This window comes from Oncorhynchus keta, unplaced genomic scaffold (assembly GCF_023373465.1).
Source record: "Oncorhynchus keta strain PuntledgeMale-10-30-2019 unplaced genomic scaffold, Oket_V2 Un_scaffold_5444_pilon_pilon, whole genome shotgun sequence".
Classification (NCBI taxonomy): domain Eukaryota; kingdom Metazoa; phylum Chordata; class Actinopteri; order Salmoniformes; family Salmonidae; genus Oncorhynchus; species Oncorhynchus keta.
The window spans coordinates 774,291-792,500 of NW_026290960.1; the positions used below are offsets into that span (position 1 = coordinate 774,291).

Here is an 18,210-nt window from a genome sequence, read left to right on the forward strand (position 1 = left end):
GGAAGAATGATGGTAGACTAGAGGAGGTGGGGTGGTGGTGGACGAGGGGAGGTGGGGTGGTGGTGGACTAGACGAGGTGGGTGGTGGTGGACTAGAGGAGGTGGGGTGGTGGTGGACTAGAGGAGGTGGGGTGGTGGTGGACTAGAGGAGGTGGGGGAATAGGGGAGGTGGAGTGGTGGTGGACTAGAGGAGGTGGGTGGTGGTGGACTAGAGGAGGTGGGGTGGTCAAAACTGTTCGCTGCTCTGGCCCCCCAATGGTGGAACAAACTCCCTCACGACGCCAGGACAGCGGAGTCAATCACCACCTTCCGGAGACACCTGAAACCCCACCTCTTTAAGGAATACCTAGGATAGGATAAGTAATCCTTCTCACCACCCCCCCCACCCTAAAAGATTTAGATGCACTATTGTAAAGTGGCTGTTCCACCGGATGTCATAAGGTGAATGCACCAATTTGTAAGTCGCTCTGGATAAGAGCGTCTGCTAAATGACTTAAATGTAAATGATGTAAATGTGGTGGTGGACTAGAGGAGGTGGGGTGGTGGTGGACTAGAGGAGGTGGGGTGATGGTGGACTAGAGGAGGTGGGGTGATGGTGGACTAGAGGAGGAGGGATGATGGTGGACTAGAGGAGGTGGGGTGGTGGTGGACTAGAGGAGGTGGGGTGATGGTGGACTTAGGGGAGGTGGGGTGGTGCAGTCTCATGCTATGTGTGTCAGCTTGTTGTGCTTAATATTCTGAATCTATGTCAGTTGAGAACAAGGGTTGGAACCAGTTCAGAGAACAGAACCGACAACTGGAAAATATACATTTTTCAAGGAACAGAATCAGAACAAAAGTGATCAATACTGTTCTGGAACAGAACCATTATTTTAAAAGCATGGAACCGGTTAATAACATTCTTTTATTTTCCATGCATTGTTTTTCAGTCCCACAAAAAGTGTAACAAAGTGCATATGCAAAGCCCTCACACTCTGTCACTAAGAAAACTGTTCCAGTGTCCGCCTGACAGAAAAGTGTTCCAGTGTGCGCGTGTGTAGGCTCCCTGCCCCTTCCCCTCTGAAGTATAGTCTAGTAGCCTACTGACTTTACAAGTCTGATTCAGAAATTAGGGAGAGAGATTTACAATCAGAGAAGAATGGATTAACCTTTTCAATGCTAATTAAGGATACTATAGTTATCACATTTCACATTGGATTTACTAACTACAAAAAGGTAAAGGGTGTTTTTAAGTTAATTCTGGTGCCGCTCTGCACATACCAGCTAGCTGGTCCAGCGTTAAGACAACTTTCTGAAGTTCAAAGACATTCAAAGTTCCTTCATAAAAGCCGCTCTTCCGAAGGTATAATTCTGTGGGCCTAATTCAGATGATGCATGTCATAACAACAAGATGCCCACTGTTTCAAGCCAACCCTCCCTCCACCCTCTCTCGCTCTCTCTCGCACTCTCTCGCCCTCTCTCGCCCCTCTCTAGCTCTCTCTCGCCCTCTCTCTCTCGCCCTCTCGCCCTCTCTCTCTCTCAACTCTCCTCTCTCTCGCCCTCCCTCTCTCTCGCCCTCCCGCTCTCTCTCTCGCCCTCCCTCTCTCTCGCCTCTCTCTCGCCCTCTCTCTCTCTCTCGCTCTCTCTCACGCCCTCTCTCTCTCTCGCCCTCCTCTCTCACGCCCTCTCTCTCTCTCTCGCCCTCTCTCGCCTCTCTCTCTCACGCTCTCTCTCTCTCGCCCTCTCTCGCTCTCTCTCTCTCCTCTCTCTCTCCTCTCTCTCTCTCTCTCTCTCTCTCTCTCTCTCTCTCTCTCCTCTCTCTCTCTCTCTCTCTCTCTCTCTCTCTCTCTCGCTCTCTCTCGCCCTCTCTCGCTCTCTCTCGCCCTCTCTAGCCCTCTCTCGCTCTCTCTCGCTCTCTCTCGCCCTCTCACGCTCTCTCTCGCTCTCTCTCGCTCTCTCTTGCTCTCTCCCCACCCGGAAAATGTCAGTCTCATCCAACGCCCTACATTCGTCTGTCCAATGCATGTAAACAGCTTGCCCGCTCCATAGCAAGCTGCTATATCCTCACTGATTGGTGAAGTAACTTAATGTCCAGCTGTTTAAAAAAAAGTCAATTACAGAGGTTTATAAAGGAACAGAAAGGAATTATATTAATCTTTGCTTTTTTGGGGGTTCGAACCGGTTCAGAACTCTTTTTTTGCTGGTCGAAAAAAAAAAAGTATGGTTCTAGTCAGAACAAAACAATTGGAAAATAATTTTGGTTCCAACCCCTGGTAGAGAACAAGCAAAATGATCAAAATCTGAAATGACAAGGATTCTTAACGCAACGTAACACACAGGGTGGTAGCAACATGATGGAACTAACAAAACACAACACAGGTAAGCACACGGTTGGTAAAGATGCAGGTTTGGTTCCATGCAGAAGACATTTCATAGGAGCTGATTAGTAATTAAGAGTCTGTGCATCATTCATGACTAACCTTCAACCCATACGGAGGTTAACCTAGTTTAGCTTCAACATGCTAGTTAGATTACCAATACTATGTAGGCTAACCTAGCTTAGCTTAATTACCATGCTAGTTCGATGACCAATATTACGCAGGCTAACCTAGCTTAGCGTCATCATCATACCAATTAGCAGGTAGTTTACGCCGCCTTCACCACTTACAGTACAGTACAGGTTAGGCATCGCCCGGCGTGCAAAACAAGCAGACCCATTGCTACTGAAGCAAATCTAGTTTTATCACCTACATAATATATCATTAATATAGATTCAATATCAGCCAGCCATCATCAACTATATTATCCTATCCAATAAAAAGCCTCCGCTCAGTCTTGCTCAATCCCCATTGGTCAGCGTGGCCACGCATGCTCCGCCTCACAATGCAAAGGACACATCTGATTGGTTACCTGAGCCGATTTAGGAGCTCATTGGCTTCTAGTGGTTTACGCAAGTACCTGGGAGATCTGCGCACAACAGAGAGAGGAGTTCACACACACAGTTCTCAAACACATACAGATCTCACACACACTGAGTGTACTCATGGAGTACATCAGACATACTGGTGGGGAGCTTGTACTGTAATGAGTCCTCTGTGGAACTCTGGGGGGAGGAAGGGAAAGGGGAGAGGGAAGGGGGTGGCATACAGAAGGAGATAGGGGGAGGGAAAGTGAAAGAAGGGGAGAGAGAAAGAGAAGGAAAGCAAAAGAGAAAGTGAAAGAGAGAAAGGGAGAGAGAAAGCGAGAAGGAGAGAAAGCGAGAAGGAGAGAGAGCGAGAAGGAGAGGGAAAGCGAGAAGGAGAGGGAAAGCGAAGAGAAGGGGAGAGAGAGAAAGGGAGAGAGAAAGCGAGAAGGAGAGAGAAAGCGAGAAGGAGAGGGAAAGCGAAGAGAAGGGGAGAGAGAGAAAGCGAGAGAGATTGAGGACATACAGAGAGAAGGAGATAGAGGGATGGGGAGGGAAAGTGAAAGTGAAAAAGAGAGAGAAAGAGAGTTGTACCTGTTGGTATCTTTGAGTCCTAGATAAGCCTGAGTGATTGCACCAGAGTCCTTCATCTTATGGACATCCTCTGCATAGTGCACTGGCTCCGTCATCGTCTCCTGGAGAGAGGGATGACATGGAGGGGGATGAGAGAGAAAAAGGAAAATAACCACATTCACATGTAGAGAAGACACAACAGAGCATCAGGCAGAGAACAGAGAGAAGACACTATTATTCCACGTCAATCTTGACCCATCCAGTATTGTGAATCTAAAGACCATACATATGGTGGTGTTACATGCAAATAAATCAGTGGCACGTGTGTATGTGTTTAAGCTAGTCATTCCCAGAGCATGCAGTCAGCAGAGATCTAGTACCTTCTCATCCTTTAGGAAGGCATGGCAGGAGAGAGAAGAGAGGAGAGAGGGAGAGAAGGTGAGAAGAGACTGGAGTGTTAGAAGCATTGATAGTGCAGTGGACAGACATGAAAAGGTTTCACGTGTGTGTATATATATCTATATCTGCGAGACTGTGCATGGGTCAGTGTGCATGTGTGTGTTTGCACATGTCCGTGTGTGTGTGTGTGTGTGTGTGTGTGTGTGTGTGTGTGTGTGTGTGTGTGTGTGGGTCCCTCCATGTATCCTACCTTGTGCTGCATGGCCTCCTTCTGTGAGACCAGTTGAGATCGTAGAATCAGCACCTCCTCTTTCCGCACCTCCAGCTCCTCGCAGGAGGAGTTCAGTTGGTCCATGAGAACTTTGTAGGGTGGACTTCCTGGTGCCCCTGCCCCAGCGCCTGCATTACCCAGCAGGCTCTGCCTCATGGCGGTCAGGTCGTGCTTCAACTTCTTGTTCTCGGAATCCAGCTCCTGGCGCTGTGGATTAAAGATGGATGCCGGCGGCGACAGTCAGAGTTAAAACACACCCATAGAGACGGCAATGTCAATGCTACAATGGGCAGTGGGTTCAATTCCCGGGACCACCCATACGTAGAATGTATGCACACATGACTGTAAGTCGCTTTGGATAAAAGCGTCTGCTAAATGGCATATATTATTATTATTATATTATATCCATCTAGAGATCTCTAACCATCTATGTATACAACACACTCACCCAGACAAATCCAGTCCCAAATCAACCCCTCGCCCCGTGATGGGCAACTGCCGGCCCCCCGGAGCCCTTGAGCCACGAGCTGTTGCCCACCTAAGTCCTATCCCCTACCCACTACTGTAGATATGAGTAGATTGGATATCTATACAACACCTTGAGAGACTCGTACTCCAGTTCTGCTCCACGTGATTTCTTATGCTCCTCATCATCCTGACAGACAGAGAGGTCCGACAGTAAAGTAAGTAAGACTGTGGTTGTAATACAGTAATACAGCATAGTATTGTAGTAATATTGTGTAGTACTGTGGCTGTACCCTGACTCTAGCCCGCTGGAACTGCTCCTCCTTGTTTTCTAGCTCGTTGCGGAGAGAGGATTTCTCCTGCTCCAGTTCGGTTACGCGCTTCTGCAGCTTCAGAGTCAGAGACGTGTCCATGCCCCGGGTCACATCCTGTCCCAACAGGAAGTGATGTCAGAGACAGAAATGACACTGACAGGCGGAGCTTTGGGGCATCGTCATGGGCATTAAAGACATTAGCTGTCAATACTAAAACATTACAGAAAGTGTTTTACTGAATGACGACCAATTCTGCAGGGTTGTAGTTGTAATAACTGTTAAAATAACTACAGAACAGGTTGAAGCAACATTAACAAGTTTTTTGTAACATTTTCTAATGGTGAGTTTGAAGCTTCTGTCTAAGTCCCGTCCCACTCACTTCTCCATGTCGGGAACTTTCTTCTGATTCGGCGAACTCTGAGTTGTAGGTGCACTCTGATCCGTTGCTGCTGTGGGTGGAGTCTGTTCTCCTGTGGCCGGGCTTGGGCACGCTCTGGAGAAAGGAGGGGCAAGGGGACTTTAGTGTGTGTTTGTGGTGTGGTGTGGTGCAGTGTATTTGTTTGGTGTGTGTGCGTTTAGTATGGTGGGCAGTGAGGCGTGTGTGTAAGTGTGTGGTCTGGTTAGGTCCAGTGTTTGTGAGTGTGTGTGGTCTGGTTAGGTCCAGTGTTTGTGAGTGTGTGTGGTCTGGTTCGGTCCAGTGTTTGTGAGTGTGTGTGGTCTGGTTCGGCCCAGTGTTTGTGAGTGTGTGTGATCTGGCTCGGTCCAGTGTTTGTGAGTGTGTGTGTCTGGCTCGGTCCAGTGTTTGTGAGTGTGTGTGGTCTGGTTCGGTCCAGTGTTTGTGAGTGTGTGTGGTCTGGTTCGGTCCAGTGTTTGAGAGTGTGTGTGGTCTGGTTCGGTCCAGTGCTTGTGAGTGTGTGTGGTCTGGTTTGGTCCAGTGTTTGTGAGTGTCAAATTGTTGACATGCTATGCGTTAGCCTCCTACCACAGAGAGAGTGATTTCTTCCTTGAGGTCGTCGTAGCGTTCCTCCAGTCTCAGGTGTTCTGTTAGGAGGTTCTGGTAGCGAGACCTCTCCTCGTTCAGATCGCTCTCCAACTGCTGAGTCTCCTCCGCTAATGCACGAGTCATTTTCTCTGAAAGGGGGAGGAGGTGGGGAGGAGAGAGCACAGAGAGAAGAAGGGAAAGGGGGAGGTGGAGGAGATGGGGAGGAGAGAGCACAGAGAGAAGAAGGGAAAGGGGGAGGGGAGGTGGAGGAGATGGGGAGGAGAGAGCAGAGAGAAGAAGGGAAAGGGGGAGGTGGAGGAGATGGGGGGAGAGAGCACAGAGAGAAGAAGGGAAAGGGGAGGTGGAGGAGATGGGGAGGAGAGAACACAGAGAGAAGAAGGGAAAGGGGGAGGGGGAGGAGAGAACACAGAGAGAAGAAGGGAAAGGGGGAGGTGGAGGAGATGGGGAGGAGAGAACACAGAGAGAAGAAGGGAAAGGGGGAGGTGGAGGAGATGGGGAGGAGAGAGCAGAGAGAAGAAGGGAAAGGGGAGGTGGAGGAGATGGGGAGGAGAGAACACAGAGAGAAGAAGGAAAGGGGAGGTGGAGGAGATGGGGAGGAGAACACAGAGAAGAAGGAAAGGGGAGGTGGAGGAGATGGGGATGGGGAGGAGAGAACACAGAGAGAAGAAGGGAAAGGGGGAGGTGGAGGAGATGGGGAGGAGAGAACACAGAGAGAAGAAGGGAAAAGGTGGAGGAGATGGGGAGGAGATGGGGAGGAGAGAGCAGAGAGAAGAAGGGAAAGGGGGAGGTGGAGGAGATGGGGAGGAGAGAACACAGAGAGAAGAAGGGAAAGGGGGAGGTGGAGGAGATGGGGAGGAGAGAACACAGAGAGAAGAAGGGAAAGGGGGAGGTGGAGGAGATGGGGAGGAGAGAACACAGAGAGAAGAAGGGAAAGGGGGAGGTGGAGGAGATGGGGAGGAGAGAACACAGAGAGAAGAAGGGAAAGGGGGAGGTGGAGGAGATGGGGAGGAGAGAACACAGAGAGAAGAAGGGAAAGGGGAGGTGGAGGAGATGGGGAGGAGAGAACACAGAGAGAAGGGAAAGGGGGAGGTTGAGGAGATGGGGAGGAGAGAACACAGAGAGAAGAAGGGAAAGGTGGAGGTAGAGGAGATGGGGAAAGAACACAGAGAGAAGGGGGGAGGTGGAGGAGATGGGGAGGAGAGAACACAGAGAGAAGAAGGGAAAGGGGGAGGTGGAGGAGATGGGGAGGAGAGAACACAGAGAGAAGAAGGGAAAGGGGAGGTGGAGGAGATGGGGAGGAGAGAACACAGAGAGAAGAAGGGAAAGGGGGGGAGGTGGAGGAGATGGGGAGGAGAGAACACAGAGAGAAGAAGGGAAAGGGGGAGGTGGAGGAGATGGGGAGGAGAGAACACAGAGAGAAGAAGGGAAAGGGGGAGGTGGAGGAGATGGGGAGGAGAGAACACAGAGAGAAGAAGGGAAAGGGGAGGTGGAGGAGATGGGGAGGAGAGAACACAGAGAGAAGAAGGGAAAGGGGAGGTGGAGGAGATGGGGAGGAGAGAACACAGAGAGAAGAAGGGAAAGGGGGAGGTGGAGGAGATGGGGAGGAGAGAGCACAGAGAGAAGAAGGGAAAGGGGAGGTGGAGGAGATGGGGAGGAGAGAACACAGAGAGAAGAAGGGAAAGGGGGAGGTGGAGGAGATGGGGAGGAGAGAACACAGAGAGAAGAAGGGAAATGAGGAGAGAAAGAGGAGAAAGAAGACAAGTTCAGCACGAGTGGGGAGCGCATCATCAAATCTCTGTATGGAACTTCAACAATGAATGTGATTGGTCTAAAAGTATTTACACAGAATGTGATTGGTCTAAATATAGTAACACTGAACGTGATTGGTCTAAAGCTAGTGAATGGTTGGTACCTGTCATCTGCTGGCTCTGTTCCTTGATCATTCGGTTCAGGTCGTCTTTCTCGGTCTTCAGCAGACCATTCTGCTGCTTCAGCTCTGCTACCATCTTCACACACAGGAGAAAATACTTCAATCAAGTCTACCACAGCCTATTGGTCCAGTAATCCATCAATCATTTGAGAACACTAGCAGATCTGGGTCAAATAGTATCAAATACTTAAAGGTGCACTTGATTTGCTGGATCAGTGTGCAGAGTTGGGGGCGTTTCAGAACATTTCCATTGGTCACAGTGTACAGGGTGAAACCAATCAAGTGCATCTTCAGTATTTGACAGATGTTCTGTATCTGACTCAGGTCTGGACTGCAGGGACATTGGGGTTTAGTTGATTTCACTGGGCTTCTGGAGGACTGCTCTACTGTACTGCAAAGCTAGCACTAGTCTACCTCCTATTAACTACACAACCACACGAGTCTACCTGTCTCACCTACACACCCACACTACAGTCGTGGCCAAAAGTTTTGAGAATGACAAAAATATTACTTTTCACAAAGTCTGCTGCCTCAGTTTGTATGATGCAATTAGCATATTCTCCAGAATGTTATGAATAGTGATCAGATGAATTGCAAAGTCCCTCTTTACCATGCAAATGAACTGAATCCCCCCCAAAAACATTTCCACTGCATTTCAGCCCTGCCACAAAAGGACCAGCTGACATCATGTCAGTGATTCTCTCGTTAACACTGGTGTGAGTGTTGACGAGGACAAGGCTGGAGATCACTCTGTCATGCTGATTGAGTTCGAATAACAGACTGGAAGCTTCAAAAGTAGGGTGGTGCTTGGAATCGTTGTTCTTCCTCTGTCAACCATGGTTACCTGCAAGGAAACACGTGCCGTCATCATTGCTTTACACAAAAAGGGCTTCACAGGCAAGGAAATTGCTGCCAGTAAGATTGCACTTGAATCAACCATTTATCGGATCATCAAGAACTTCAAGGAGAGCGGTTCAATTGTTGTGAAGAAGGCTTCAGGGCGCCGAAGAAAGTCCAGCAAGCGACAGGACTGTCTCCTAAAGTTGATTCAGCTGCGGGATCGGGGCACCACCAGTACAGAGCTTGCTCGGGAATGGCAGCAGGCAGGTGTGAGTGCATCTGCACGCACAGTGAGTCGAAGACTTTTGGAGGATGGCCTGGTGTCAAGAAGGGCAGCAAAGAATTCACTACTCTCCAGGAAAAACATCAGGGACAGACTGATATTCTGCAAAAGGTATAGGGATTGGACTGCTGAGGACTGGGATAAAGTCATTTCCCCTCTCTGATTGTTTGGGGCCTGTCTCACCTACACACCCACACTACAATAGCCTACCTGTCTCACCTACACTACACTAGTCTACGGTCTCACCTACACTACACTAGCCTACCTGTCTCACCTACACTACACTAGCCTACCTGTCTCACCTACACTACACTAGTCTACGGTCTCACCTACACTACACTAGCCTACCTGTCTCACCTACACTACACTAGTCTACGGTCTCACCTACACTACACTAGCCTACCTGTCTCACCTACACTACACTAGCCTACCTGTCTCACCTACACTACACTAGTCTACGGTCTCACCTACACTACACTAGCCTACCTGTCTCACCTACACTACACTAGCCTACCTGTCTCACCTACACTACACTAGTCTACGGTCTCACCTACACTACACTAGCCTACCTGTCTCACCTACACACCCACACTACACTAGCCTACCTGTCTCACCTACACACCCACACTACACTAGCCTACCTGTCTCACCTACACTACACTAGTCTACGGTCTCACCTACACTACACTAGCCTACCTGTCTCACCTACACTACACTAGCCTACCTGTCTCACCTACACTACACTAGTCTACGGTCTCACCTACACTACACTAGCCTACCTGTCTCACCTACACTACACTAGCCTACCTGTCTCACCTACACTACACTAGTCTACGGTCTCACCTACACTACACTAGCCTACCTGTCTCACCTACACTACACTAGCCTACTGTCTCACCTACACTACACTAGCCTACCTGTCTCACCTACACTACACTAGTCTACGGTCTCACCTACACTACACTAGCCTACCTGTCTCACCTACACTACACTAGTCTACGGTCTCACCTACACTACACTAGCCTACCTGTCTCACCTACACTACACTAGTCTACGGTCTCACCTACACTACACTAGCCTACCTGTCTCACCTACACTACACTAGTCTACCGGTCTCACCTGTACCAAGGCAATGGCCTCCCAGCCCGCCATGTGCCCAGTCTGCAGTAGATTCCCCTGGGTCCTAAACCATTGACACACATTACACATTCTTATACAAACTTGTCACACTTCTATAGGGCCACTATGGGAACGATGTATGAAAGGGAGCCATTTATCTGAAATATATCTGAGAAGTGATTAGAGGAGACAAGATGAAGAGATGACTAGAGTGAGCCCTTTTCTATCCCACCACCCTCCTCATCCCTCACCTTTTCCATCTCATCCCTGTACTTGGTAGCCCAGTCCTCAATGGTCTTCTTCTCTTTCTGGGTGGTGGTCAGCTCCTTCCTCAGCCTCTCCAGCTGCTCCAGAAGGGAAGTGACACGGTTGGCGTTGTTCTTGGCTTCCTCTTCTATCCCCTTCAGCTTAGACACCTCTACCTTCAGCTTCTCACTCTCCACCGCGTGGGACGTCTCCAGACAGTTCAGCCGCTCGCTGGTCACACGGTTGTCTTTAGCCTGGGAGAGAGAGAGAGAGAGAGATCATGTTAATGTAATGTGTGGAGATGCATGTTCTATTCGAGCAGCCACTCTTGGAGGAGAAAGTTTGTTATCCAGCAGCACAAAGATCCAAAATGGCCACCTGGTTTGTACAGAGCCCCACCTGTTCGTCTAACTTCCTCTGCAGCTGCATGATCTTATTCTCCATGCCAACGTTAAGTTTCTTGAAATGTTCAACGGAGCGGGCCTCGATTTTCAGCTTCTTCAGCTCTTTCTTGGCCTTCATCCTCCTGATGCAGCACTGCAGATAGACGATGGCTCGCAGGGAGCGCTTGTACCGCTGTCTGGCCAGCCAGCCACGCACGTGTTTCTGGATGAACACAGCTTTGTGGTTACGCAGCAACTGTGGAGAGAGAGGGAGAAGGAAAGAGTTAGTTCCTGTGAATGTAATGTGAGAATTCTGGTGTTCTCTTATTGGTCTCCTGGGCAGAAGATCTCTCTTGTGTCTACTCTTCTACCTAATATAACAGACAAGTGATGTCAGAGACACACAGAGAGACAGAGACAGAGACAGAGACAGAGAGAGAGAGAGAGAGAGAGAGAGAGAGAGAGAGAGAGAGAAACAGATGCACAGACAAACAGATATCCTGGCAGGGTCATGTTAAAGAGGTCAGCTGTGTGTGTCAGTCAGTGGGACAGTCCCTAAAGATGTCAGTCCCAAACAGATGCACAGACAAACAGATATCCTGGCAGGGTCATGTTAAAGAGGTCAGCTGTGTGTGTCAGTCAGTGGGACAGTCCCTAACTACTGCCATGTCACCTGTCCCTAACATGGCCCAAGTGACCAAAGAGACACCAGCCTAGTTCTCTCCCTAACTCCCAGTAACCAGAGACACCAGCCTAGTTCTCTCCCCAACTCCCAGTAATCAGAGACACCAGCCTAGTTATCTCCCCAACTCCCAGTAATCAGAGACACCAGCCTAGTTCTCTCCCTAACACCCAGTAACCAGAGAGACACCAGCCTAGTTCTCTCCCTAATTCCCTGGGAGTGGTCCAGGTATGAGGGTGACCCAAGTCCATCCAACGTTGAACTGGGGTTATTTATAAACCACACTGCTGACAGACATGCAGGACAGCTGTGCTATTAGCTGGGAGTGCTAGGTGTGTGTGTTGGTTCTTCTATCCTAATCTCCACAAATGTCCCCCCACAAAGAGAGTAAAACAAGAAACATGTCGTGTGTGTGTATATAATGTATGCATCTCTCACCCCTTGGTATTTCTGTCGGGCCATGTACGCTCTGAGGATAGTCTGCATGACCAGGGCAGCAGCCTGCTTCTGTAGGTACACTTTCCTCTGGACACACATCCTCTGGAACTTCTGGATAGTGATGGCTGCCAGGGTCTGACGCATGTACTTAACCAGACTGGGGGAGGGAGAGAGGCAGGGGGAGGGAGAGAGGCAGGGGAGAGAGAGAGGAGAGGCAGGGGAGAGAGTGAGAGGGGGACAGAGGAGGCATGAGAGATAGAGAGGGGAGGGAGAGAGGCAGGGGAGAGAGAGAGGGGAGGCAGGAGAGAGTGAGAGAGGGGGACAGAGGAGGCAGGAGAGAGAGAGGGGGAGGCAGGAGAGAGAGAGAGGAGTCGAACAGAGGAGACAGAGGAGGTAGGGGAGAGACAGAGAGTGTAGTCGGGGTAATTGGTGAAAAATGCTGTTGAATTACTATAATTTACCCACCAATAACTTCCAACTGATCCGATTAACAAATCAATCAAATCACAATTAGATATTTATAAAAATGTTCCCACTTCCTACAATACATCAGACAATTCTGATTGGCTCCTTTCCAGGAAGTCATACAGTCTAAACTACTTTTATCTGCATGGTGATTGTCCAGAGGGTGCTGAGTGACAGGTGTGTGCTCCACTGACCAGCGGGCCTGGTGTCCGCGGGTGTATCTCTGGATGGTGATGGCAGCATGCTTCTTTCGGAGGTACTTCTTGCGTACCAGCCAGCAGCGGATGGTCTTCTGGATACGGACGCACGCCTTCCTCAGCTTATCAGCCCTCAGCTTCTCCAGGTAGGCAACCTGACCAGCCCTGAAGAAGATCTTAGTCTTACCAAACTGGTACTTGTCCTGGTCCTGGAGAGAGACAGAGAGAAACATCATGTTGTAGGGGATCCGTTTGAGCAAGGTGAGGTCCAGAATTGCTCATTTTGACCACATAAATCAGGGATGGGTAACTCCAGTCGGGGTCCTGATTGGTGTCACACTTTTGCCCCAGCTACCAAACCTGTCTCATCATGCAATTAGTTTAATCAGCTGGGTGTGCTAGGGATGGGGAGAATGTGTCTCACCCCTCCGGCCCCCGAGGACTGGAGTTGACCATCTCTGACATAAATAGTTGGGACAGAAAGTGATGTGTAGATCTTTGATTATGCACAGTCTGATTGCAATGTAGTTGATCTCAAACAGGCCTGACCTCTAACCCCTGACCACTCATACCTGCACCAGTTTCTCCAGGACGTTCCTACAGGTCAGCCTCCTGTCCGACAGGACGTCTTTCTGCTTCATCAGAACCCGGTAACGACTGAAGAACTCCTGGTAGGTCCATCTGGATGGGAAGCCTGCGGCTGAGATGCGGATGGTCTCCAGAACACCACAGGCTCTGAGCTGCTGCACCGCTCGCTTAGGGTCAAACCTAAAGACAACATTCACCTAACGTTAGGGTCAGACCCAAGCACAACATTCAGCTCAACCTAAAGACAATGTACACCTAACATTAGGGTCAAACTTAAAAGACAACATTCCACTAATGTTAGAGTCAAACCTAAAGACAACATTCACATAGTTAATCCAACCATACCAGCCAAACCTGGAGAGAACCATTCAGCCTCATGACATCACAATTCCATTCACCTAACATCATATTGCCAAGTCAGATGGTACTATGGCAACTTAACCATAGAGAAGCATGCAGATACTTACGTGAAGGGGAACTTGAGGTCGTTGGGCTTGATGCAGCGAACATAGTGAGGAGTGGTCGCATTCAGAGTCTCCATCAACATAGCCAGAGAGTTCCGGAACTACAGGAGGAGAGGAGAGAGGGAGAAGAGAGGACAGAGACAGAGGAGAGAGGGAGAAGAGAGGACAGAGACAGAGAGGGAGGAGAGAGGACAGAGACAGAGGAGAGAGGACAGAGACAGAGGAGAGAGGGAGGAGAGAGGACAGAGCCAGAGGAGAGAGGGGGGAGAGAGGACAGAGCCAGAGGAGAGAGGGAGGAGAGAGGACAGAGCCAGAGGAGAGAGGGAGGAGAGAGGACAGAGCCAGAGGAGAGAGGGAGGAGAGAGGACAGAGCCAGAGGAGAGAGGACAGAGAGAGGACAGAGCCAGAGGAGAGAGGGAGGAGAGAGGACAGAGCCAGAGGAGAGAGGGAGAAGAGAGGACAGAGAGAGGAGAAAGGGAGAAGAGAGGACAGAGACAGAGGAGAGAGGACAGAGCCAGAGGAGAGAAGGAGAAGAGAGGACAGAGCCAGAGGAGAGGGAGAAGAGAGGACAGAGCCAGAGGAGAGAGGGAGAAGAGAATACAGAGGGAGAAGAGAGGACAGAGAGAGGAGAAAGGGAGAAGAGAGGACAGAGAGAGGAGAGAGAGAGAAGAGAGGACAGAGAGAGGAGAGAGGGAGAAGAGAGGACAGAGACAGAGGAGAGAGGACAGAGACAGAGGAGAGGACAGAGACAGAGGAGAGAGGGAGAAGAGAGGACAGAGACAGAGGAGAGAGGGAGAATAGAGGACAGAGACAGAGGAGAGAGGGAGAAGAGAGGACAGAGACAGAGGAGAGAGGACAGAGACAGAGGAGAGAGGGAGAAGAGAGGACAGAGACAGGAGAGAGGACAGAGACAGAGGAGAGAGGGAGAAGAGAGGACAGAGACAGAGGAGAGAGGACAGAGGAGAGAGGACAGAGACAGAAGAGAGAGGACAGAGGAGAGAGGACAGAGACAGAGGAGAGAGGGAGGAGAGAGGACAGAGCCAGAGGAGAGAGGGAGGAGAGAGGACAGAGCCAGAGGAGAGAGGGAGGAGAGAGGACAGAGCCAGAGGAGAGAGGGAGAAGAGAGGACAGAGAGAGGAGAAAGGGAGAAGAGAGGACAGATACAGAGGAGAGAGGACAGAGCCAGAGGAGAGGGAGAAGAGAGGACAGAGTCAGAGGAGAGAGGGAGAAGAGAGGACAGAGACAGAGAGGGAGAAGAGAGGACAGATACAGAGGAGAGAGGACAGAGCCAGAGGAGAGGGAGAAGAGAGGACAGAGTCAGAGGAGAGAGGGAGAAGAGAGGACAGAGCCAGAGGAGAGAGGGAGAAGAGAAGACAGAGGGAGAAGAGAGGACAGAGAGAGGAGAAAGGGAGAAGAGAGGACAGAGAGAGGAGAGAGGGAGAAGAGAGGACAGAGAGAGGAGAGAGGGAGAAGAGAGGACAGAGACAGAGGAGAGAGGGAGAAGAGAGGACAGAGACAGAGAAGAGAGGACAGAGACAGAGGAGAGAGGGAGAAGAGAGGACAGAGACAGAGAGAGGAGAGTGGGAGAAGAGAGGACAGAGACAGAGGAGAAAGAGTAAAGAGAGGAGATTATTCAAGTCCTTCACTTTTACATTTCAGCTGTTCTGACTCTGGTTGGCAAGTCCCAACCCTGTTCTGAGTGTCCGTAGGTGTGTGTGTCTATGATCAGTCTACCTGGCAGCCAACAGTCTTCTTGTGCTCCTTGCTGCTTGCTCCAGATCTGACCTCTTTTGGTTTGACGCTGAGTCGTGTTCGACCTCCTGGAGCGGTCCCTGTTGGACTGGTCACTTTCTCCTCATCCTGAAACAGCTCCACTAGCAGGTCCAACTACACACAAACACACACATTATTGCAAATAAAACACTGTTCTTAATTGACACACACATATATATACAGTGGGGCAAAAAAGTATTTAGTCAGCCACAAATTGTGCAAGTTCTCCCACTTAAAATGATGAGAGGCCGGAAGATCACATTGTAGGATTTTTAATGAATTTATTTGCAAATTATGGTGGAAAATAAGTATTTGGTCAACAACAAAAGTTTATCTCAATACTTTTTATATACCCTTTGTTGGCAATGACAGAGGTCAAACGTTTTCTGTAAGCCTTCACAAGGTTTTCACACACTGTTGCTGATATTTTGGCCCATTCCTCCATGCAGATCTCCTCTAGAACAGTAATGTTTTGGGGCTGTTGCTGGGCAACATGGACTTTCAACTCCCTCCAAAGATTTTCTATGGGGTTGAGATCTGGAGACTGGCTAGGCCACTCCAGGACCTTGAAATGCTTCTTACGAAGCCAGGACGGTGTATTTGGGATCATTGTCATGCTGAAAGACCCAGCCACGTTTCATCTTCAATGAGATCTTGCGTGGAGCCCCAGATCGAGGGAGATTATCAGTGGTCTTGTATGTCTTCCATTTCCTAATAATTGCTCCCACAGTTGATTTCTTCAAACCAAGCTGCTTACCTATTGCAGATTCAGTCTTCCCAGCCTGGTGCAGGTCTACAATTTTGTTTCTGGTGTCCTTTGACAGCTCTTTGGTCTTGGCCATAGTGGAGTTTGGAGTGTGACTGTTTGAGGTTGTGGACAGGTGTCTTTTATACTGATAACAAGTTCAAACAGGTGCCATTAATACAGGTAACGAGTGGAGGACAGAGGAGCCTCTTAAAGAAGAAATGACAGGTCTGTGAGAGCCAGAAATCTTGCTTGTTTGTAGGTGACCAAATACTTATTTTCCACCATAATATGCAAATAAATTCATAAAAAATCCTGCAATGTGATTTTCTGGATTTTCTTTTCTCATTTTGTCTGTCATAGTTGAAGTGTCATAGTTGAAGTGTACCAATGATGAAAATTACAGGCCTCTCATCTTTTTAAGTGGGAGAACTTGCACAATTGGTGGCTGACGAAATACTTTTTTGCCCCACTGTAAATATAAATAAAAAGGTAACAGCAGCCAATAGACAGTTACGTCACAAACTTGCTAAGCTAATAGTTTGCATTGTTAACATGGTATCTGGCTCATTCATACCATCCTTTCTATCTAAAATGACAACAAAGAACATTGTACATGTTATGGTTAAAGGAGAAAGCGATTGGTTATTGTGTTCTCTGTATTGTGATTGGTTAAGATGTAAATGGGGAGAGGGCAGTCCCCCCCCCGTTCGTCTCCAGTTCTGCAGCGTCCGTTCAGCCTCACCCTCCCCACCTCCCCACATACTTCAGTGCCATTTGAACTATTGTGAGACCACGGTGAGGAAGAATGAATGGTGTGGGTTAGAAGGTTGAGACAGAAAGAAATGAGGAGGGCAGCATGTTTACCTTTAGCTGTTTAACGGTTGTTGTCATGACGGGACAGACACATGGAAAACAGATGGAAAACAAACACAACAACAAAATAAAGATTCAACAAAAATGAAAGAAACCTAGGAATTGAAAATAATTGCAGTACACACATCTAAAACATATTAAACGTATAATTGATATAAAAGTAGAAATCCAAATGAAAGGGTCATCAGCACAGGCAGGGTAGGTGTCATGGTGTCTGCTGACCAAGGCTGTTTGTAATGATAACATGGGATCAGACATGGCATCAGACCATAGACACGGCACAATGTCTGATGGCTCAGACAGCAGAACACATGACTGAGCCGTCTCTTTGCTGATGGTAGAGGCACAGAAGGAATGTGTGTTTATTATCGACACAAACACACACAGAACCATGATGATGGGTTGAAATGATAGATTTCTATAGCTTCATTCTCATTAAAAAGAGTCATTATCACTTCTACACCATTACTTGTTAGTCAAGCTGGTTTCCATGGCAACATACACACAAGCACACAGTATTGCCATGGATGATTGTTCCAGTGTAGTTAACCCTGTGTGTGTTTAAGGTGTTAGGGGTTAAAGGAGTGTTTTAACCCTTACCCCTCTCTGCTGCTGCTGGCCTCTACAACAGAACAACGGGCAGAGTGAGTCTTTATACACACACACACACACACGCATACACACACACTGCAAGGCTATTTGGTGGACAGAAAATATCTGTGTGCACATCATTACAACACATGGACAGCAGAGGGTGCTGTTTCTCCTGACCTTCACTGGGTTCCCTGTCGGAGGTCATTCAGTGAGACAACACAGACTGTCAAACATACGCACTAATGAGAAAGTCATCAAATATGTGTTACCCATTGAACGTGCAGTGTGTGTGTGTGTGTGTGTGTGTGTTTGGCAGGGACACACACCTTGCTGGCCTTCAGGACATTGATCTGCTCTTCATTCACCGTGTCCTTGTTCTTCTCCAGAAAGCCATCACACTGGTACTGCACCTGGACACAACAGTTAGAAAATAAAGTCATTTTGCTGACACTTTAATCCAAAGTGATTTTCAGAAAATGTCAACTTTGACTCAGATTATCAATCAGAACTGTCAACTTTGACTAAGATTGATAATCTGACCCGTACTGGGTCAGCCAAGACATCAACACACAGTGATCAGTACCTTGTCAGCGAAGTGCTGTATGATGAAGGCTTTGTTGGACATGCGAGGTTTCTCAAACAGAGAGCAGGTCTTCAGATGGGTGTTATACAGCTTCTGGGC

At 48.8% G+C, this 18,210-nt stretch overlaps 1 protein-coding gene and 1 long non-coding RNA gene across 2 annotated transcripts in view; one reads left to right on the forward strand and one right to left on the reverse strand.

Moving 5' to 3' along the window:
• myo5aa (myosin VAa) overlaps positions 1–18,210 on the reverse strand; it is a 100,138-nt gene that overhangs the window by 18,366 nt on the left and 63,562 nt on the right. Inside the window, exons 13-29 of the mRNA XM_052516790.1 lie at positions 18,112–18,210; positions 17,855–17,938; positions 15,275–15,427; positions 13,544–13,641; positions 13,061–13,256; positions 12,486–12,697; positions 11,827–11,983; positions 10,723–10,962; positions 10,329–10,577; positions 7,818–7,911; positions 5,885–6,033; positions 5,282–5,395; positions 4,882–5,016; positions 4,722–4,778; positions 4,103–4,330; positions 3,475–3,575; positions 2,889–2,945 (exon numbers count right to left, since the gene is read on the reverse strand). The exon at positions 18,112–18,210 is cut by the window's right edge and continues 27 nt beyond it. Of these exons, the coding sequence (XP_052372750.1) occupies positions 2,889–2,945; positions 3,475–3,575; positions 4,103–4,330; positions 4,722–4,778; positions 4,882–5,016; positions 5,282–5,395; positions 5,885–6,033; positions 7,818–7,911; positions 10,329–10,577; positions 10,723–10,962; positions 11,827–11,983; positions 12,486–12,697; positions 13,061–13,256; positions 13,544–13,641; positions 15,275–15,427; positions 17,855–17,938; positions 18,112–18,210 (2,423 nt within the window). The remainder of the gene's footprint in view (positions 1–2,888; positions 2,946–3,474; positions 3,576–4,102; positions 4,331–4,721; positions 4,779–4,881; positions 5,017–5,281; positions 5,396–5,884; positions 6,034–7,817; positions 7,912–10,328; positions 10,578–10,722; positions 10,963–11,826; positions 11,984–12,485; positions 12,698–13,060; positions 13,257–13,543; positions 13,642–15,274; positions 15,428–17,854; positions 17,939–18,111) is intronic.
• LOC127929144 (uncharacterized) lies at positions 6,302–7,747 on the forward strand. Its single transcript, XR_008133375.1, has 4 exons — positions 6,302–6,387; positions 6,693–6,896; positions 7,240–7,492; positions 7,543–7,747. It is a non-coding gene; the product is annotated as an uncharacterized LOC127929144 (long non-coding RNA).